At 37.8% G+C, this 5,617-nt stretch overlaps 1 protein-coding gene across 1 annotated transcript; it reads left to right on the plus strand.

Moving 5' to 3' along the window:
- Positions 1-2,997: 2,997 nt before the first annotated feature.
- On the plus strand, positions 2,998-4,091 carry LOC120359908 (nucleolin-like). Its single transcript, XM_039459350.1, has 3 exons — positions 2,998-3,118; positions 3,232-3,452; positions 3,894-4,091. Exons 1-3 carry the CDS (start codon positions 2,998-3,000, stop codon positions 4,089-4,091), a joined length of 540 nt encoding a protein of 179 aa, XP_039315284.1.
- The last annotated feature ends 1,526 nt before the right edge of the window (positions 4,092-5,617 follow it).

The raw sequence follows: 5,617 nt of genomic DNA on the forward strand, positions 1-5,617 counted from the left end.
CATATTTATGTGTCAAAGTATACGTATTCCATTATACATATGACAACGTTTAATATACATATTTAATTGTATATAGTTTGTCTAAGGGTTGTTGCAGGGACTATTTGTGGCATATTTTTTTTATAAAAAAACAATAAAATATACTTAACCGTACTGTTTCCTTCATGAATTTTTAAAATTACTGTCTTAGTTTCTTAGATATTATATAAAACATACGAAATGGCTGTTCTAGGGACCATCCTATTTTAACGTTTTAATATGATACAAAACTTTATTAATACTTTTCTTGCGTTGTAATAACATATTTTAACAATTTCATATAACTATCTTACGAGAAATGTACATATTAAATGAAAATAATAATATTTTAAATTTGGTCCCGGAAATCACCATTTAAATGTATACAGTATAATTTCGAAACCATTTGAAAATTTAACCATTAAAGTTAATAGGGATACTTTGTACGCAATTAATTTATTTGTTAATCATAATAAAATGTTTTCAAAGGAACTGCTTTGAACATTTTCTTTAATCTTCTATTTTACAATAATAATCAAAATTGCAAGTAATATGTATACTTTCAGGACATTAAGATTTTCAGCATATCTAATTCCAAATTCTTTCTCCGTTTGTTTTAAGCAATTATATATTATTAGTCTTAATATTAGCAAATAAGAATTTAATGCTTATATATTGATATTAATAATAATAATAATCTTTATTTATTTCAAGAGTGGTGTTTATACAGCCGTTTGTCCGGAAAGTAATGTCAGTAATTTTTTTACAAAGAATTTATTGAATTTTTTGGTACAATACATCAAAGTACTTCAAAATAAACTCCTTTTGAGTTGACACATCGGCTCCAACGAATTTTCCAGGTATCGAATGCATCACGGTAGGCTGTCTCCGGTATATCTTTTAAAGCCGCGGTGCAAGCTGCTTTGATCCTTTTAATTGTTCCAAAATGCTTTTCATGAGTCCCGTAACATTTAAAATGTTGGGGTTAGTTTCGCACACGTTCAAATTTTCCTAGCACGTTTTAGCTCGGCGCAATTTTTGGTCGTCTGTTAACGCTTTTGGCATTATCTTTGCGCACACTTTCCGCATGTGTAGATTGTTCGTAACAGTTTCATGAACGATAGTTTTTGGTATGTCTAATAACTGTGACACTAAATGGACACTCAATCGACGGTCTTTGATGACGGTGATTATTAGATACATCAAAAACTAAAAACTATCCTTCATGAGATTGTTACGGACAATCTACACATGCGGAAGGTGTGCGCAAAGATGGTGCCGAAAATGCTAACCGACGGTCAAATATTGCATCGTGTTAAAACGAGCCAGGAAAATTTGTACATGTGCGAAGCTGACCCCAACTTTTAGACAACGGGACCCATAAAATAAACATGGAACAATTGAGGGGATCAAAGCAGCTTGCACCGCGGCTTTAAAGGACATTCGGAGACGGTCTACGCATTCGATGCCTGAAAAATTCGCTGGAGCCGATGTGTCAACTCAAGAGGTTCCTACTTTGAAGTATTTTGATATGTTGTACCAAAGATCAATAAATTCTTTGTAAAAAATCACTGACATTACTTTCCGGACAAACCATGTACGTGTGCACATTATATGAGATTTTTCGACTATCTATAAAATGTAAATTATTATTAAGACACTACAACATTAAATTCTTTACTCAGGTTACCCTCACGTTTTTGAGTTACATTTCATTGAAGCTTTGGAGTTCTATGATTGTATAAAATAGAAAAAAAATTTTTTAATAAAAATTTCTTATAAAAATATGTTTTATATATTGTCGGAAAAAAATTTAGGAGTCAAACTTGAAGAAAATATATACGTAATTTTTTCGGAGATTTTTTTATTGAATGAAAGTTTTATTGTCCTGTATAACATAGCCAAAATTCTGGACTTAATGTTTTGTACGTTTTACTTACCGTTTACACTTTTCTTCAGTTTCTCTGATCAGATTCCAGCAGTAATCAGCCAATATGTTATTGACTTCTTTATGAAACCTTTCTCTACTTTTTAGATGCTTGATGAAAATGTTTATCACTCCTAGCACCAAAGTTCTGTGGAAAGAAATTAAGATGTGAGTGCTGAAAATATACTTTTAGAGAATTTGCAACTTTTGTAATACAAAGTGCATCTAACCTTTCTTTAAACATAATCTCATAATTTGTGTGGAATGTGATCTTAGAAATAAGGTATGGCTTTGAGCTACGCGCGCGACTTCGACGTATCGATCGTGTTGAGATCGATATCGGCAGGATCGTCGTCAAGCGAGACGACGGGCAGAGGCAGAAGATCATGGCGTCGTGCGTGTCAGAAGCATCCTAACGTGCTGTACCCAATGTACTCGTGATATCGTTCTCTGAAGCTTGTCTCATTTATTCATCCAATAAATATTGGACCCCGCAAACAAACCTTGTGACATCATCATTCTTAATCCTAAAAATTTGGGGGGCTCACCCGGGGATCAAGAGAGTTGTACGAGACGAACGAGGAAGTGAGAAACGAGGTAAGACGAAAGACAAAATTTAAAAACGAAAGACGAAATCAAAGACGAAAGACGAAATTAAAGACGAAATTAAAGACGAACCCAAAGACGAAAAGACGAAGATAAGCATCTCGGGGCAGAGATAAAGAGGACAACGAAAGACGAAAGACAAAGAGGGTAGCAAGGAGAAGGACGAGTGAGACGAAAGAGAAGGAAGACGACAACGACAGTACTTGTTTTCATCATCGGACAAAAAAGGGTGACGCATCGGTAGCGACATCGAACGAACGACGCCGGGGACCAATAGTGACTCGGGGCCCGGGCGCTGCAAAACATTCCCTAGGATCGGTGGCGACATCGAGCACGTGACGCCGTGACCAACAGTGGCACGAAGTACGTGGCGCTATAAGACATTCTCTAGGATGGGTGGACGTAGAGTGTGCGATAGTAAGACGTGAGAGCTGCCATTACAAAACATGGAGACTCTTGCACAAATAGACACGATCAAACAGAAGATACGCACAGCATCAACTGCCGCTACTACGGCTTTACACAAACTTATTTTCGAAAAGGAAGGTGATCGTAGAAATCGACAACGTATCCGAGTTTTTTCAGGATTCACGTTTCGAAAGATACGCCTAAAACAGATAAAGTCGAATTCAGTCGAAGGCTTACGATCGGTGACTTAATATCGTGCTGTAATATTCTAGGACTCGAATACAACGGAACCAAGGAGGAGGTAATAACGAGAATCTTAGACGGATTAATGAATATAAAAACACTCGCACCTCACAATGATGTCGAAGACGATATCGACGAAGACGATGAAGACGACGAAGAGAACGACGAACAAAATGACGAGGAGAATGTTGAAGAAGAAGACGAAGAAACCCACGAAGAAAGACGCTCAGTTCAAGGAGGCAATCAGCACGTATGAAATTTCGATGACGTATCGTGATGTTGAAGACTCAATCAAAAATTCAGCGGTAAAGATGCGTATCCGATAGAGAGATGGATATCTGATTTTGAGGACCAGCAGAGTTGTTCGGGACAGAATTACAAAAGTGGTGTTCGCTAAAAATCGCTGTCGGGTCCAGCCAAGATGCTCATCGAGAGCGAAGGAGTCATCAAGACGTGGAAAAGTTGAAGATGATTCTACAAGACGAATTCGCCGATAGAATAAACAGTGCACAGATACATGAGATGTTAATCAAGAGAAAACTAAAAAAGAGGAAACGCTACAAGAATACTACTACGCGATGAAGGAGATAGCCGCTCGTGGTAAAATCGAATCGGAAGCGCTCATCCAGTACATCACTGACGGCATCACGGATGACACGCAGAATAAATTAGTGCTTTACGGAACTAAAAGCTAGTGGATTTTAAAGAGAAGCTGAAAGTATACGAGGACATCCGTAAGAAGAGTGGGGAAAGAGGAAAAATTCGAGAGAAAGACGACACATCGAAAAAAACGGAAGGAGCGAAAAATTTACGACCGCAAAGAAGACAGAGAAGGACCAGGATCCCGATGAACGATGCTACAACTGTGGAGAAAGGGACACAAATCTAAAGACTGTAAGAAGAAGGAACTAGGAAAAAAATGCTTCAAGTGTCAAAATTCGGACATACAGCCAATCAATGTAGCACGGTAGACGAGGTTAAAACGGAAAAAAAGGTAGTGAATACAATTACTTTACCTGCGACGGACAGGATGTCTAAACAAATAGTTGTAAACAATACGCGTTTAAATGCATTGATCGATACCGGTAGCCAAGTCACTGTGATGCGCGAAGACGTCTATAGTAAAATTAAGCCGGACATAAAGTTGTCGAATAATATTATTTATTTGTCAGGTTTGGGGAAAAAATGAAGTATGTTCTTTAGGTAGTTTCGCGACGGTTATCGAGATGGATTGCGAACAATTCCTTGTACAATACATGTAGTACCGAATGAAGCCACAAATAAGAACCTCATAATCGGTAGTGACATTCTAGCTACGGCGGAAATGATTATTAATTCAGACGGAATAACTATTCACAAGACGTCGCCCGCAAAATTTTCTAGCACAAATTAACGTAATCGAGGAACAGTCATTAGATATCGGTAGCGCTGATCCGAATATTTGCGAAGAAATCAAAGAGATCGTTAAGACGTACCAAGCTAATAGATGTAAGACGACTGATGTAAGCATGCGTATTATTCCGAAAGATGAAAAACCCATTTTCCAAAACCCGCGATTACCTGCGCCCGAACGTGACGTAGTTGAAAAACAAATAACAGAGTGGCTCAACGACGGTATTGTGGAGGAATGCACGTCCGAATACGCTAGCCCAGTGGTAGTTGTAAAAAAGGAAGGACGGTTCGCCGCGTGTATGTATAGATTATCGAAAATTAAATAGAGTCATAGAAAAGGACGGACAACCCCTACCATTGATCGAAGACACTTTAGACGAGTTAGAAGACGCACTCACTTTTAGTACACTAGACCTAAAAAAAGGATTTTTCATGTGCCGGTGGAAAAGGAGAGTCGAAAATACACCGCGTTTGTCACGCACTGCGGTCAGTATCAATTCTTAAGAGTTCCATTTGGACTATGTAACTCACCGCGAGTGTTTCAAAGATACATAAATGCAGCTTTTTGGGGAAATAATCAAAAGAAAATGGTCTTGCTCTATGTAGATGATTTAATTGTGCCGGCGGCCAATGAGCGGGAAGCGTTAGATAAGTTAAAATTAGTATTAAAGACGGCTAGCGATTATGGATTACAAATAAACTTTAAAAAATGTCAGTTTGTTAAGAAGTCTATAGAATTCTTAGGTCACGTAGTAAAGAAGGTAAAATTTCCCCCCACCCGCGAAAATTAAAGCTGTTGTCGATTATCCAGAACCGCGAGGATTAAAAGACGTTCAAAGTTTCTTAGGCTTATCGGGATACTTCAGAAAATTTATATCGTTATATTCAGTAATTGCTAAACCTTTGAGCGACATGTTGCAGAAAGATAGACAGTTTGATTTCAATGATAAAGCGAGGAACGCGTTTCTACGATTAAAGACGGTGCTAACTCAGAAGCCAGTATTAAAAATCTATCATCCGCGA

Source organism: Solenopsis invicta, unplaced genomic scaffold (genome assembly GCF_016802725.1).
Source record: "Solenopsis invicta isolate M01_SB unplaced genomic scaffold, UNIL_Sinv_3.0 scaffold_326, whole genome shotgun sequence".
Classification (NCBI taxonomy): domain Eukaryota; kingdom Metazoa; phylum Arthropoda; class Insecta; order Hymenoptera; family Formicidae; genus Solenopsis; species Solenopsis invicta.

What these genes read in the sequence shown, in the direction of transcription:
- LOC120359908 (XM_039459350.1), top strand. Translation starts at nt 2,998, where the DNA reads ATGGAGACTCTTGCACAAATAGACACGATCAAACAGAAGATACGCACA. An exon ending in TGATCGTAGAAATCGACAAC is followed by an intron (nt 3,119 to 3,231) that starts GTATCCGAGTTT and finishes GTAATATTCTAG; the next exon opens with GACTCGAATACAACGGAACC. An exon ending in TTCAAGGAGGCAATCAGCAC is followed by an intron (nt 3,453 to 3,893) that starts GTATGAAATTTC and finishes CGGAACTAAAAG; the next exon opens with CTAGTGGATTTTAAAGAGAA.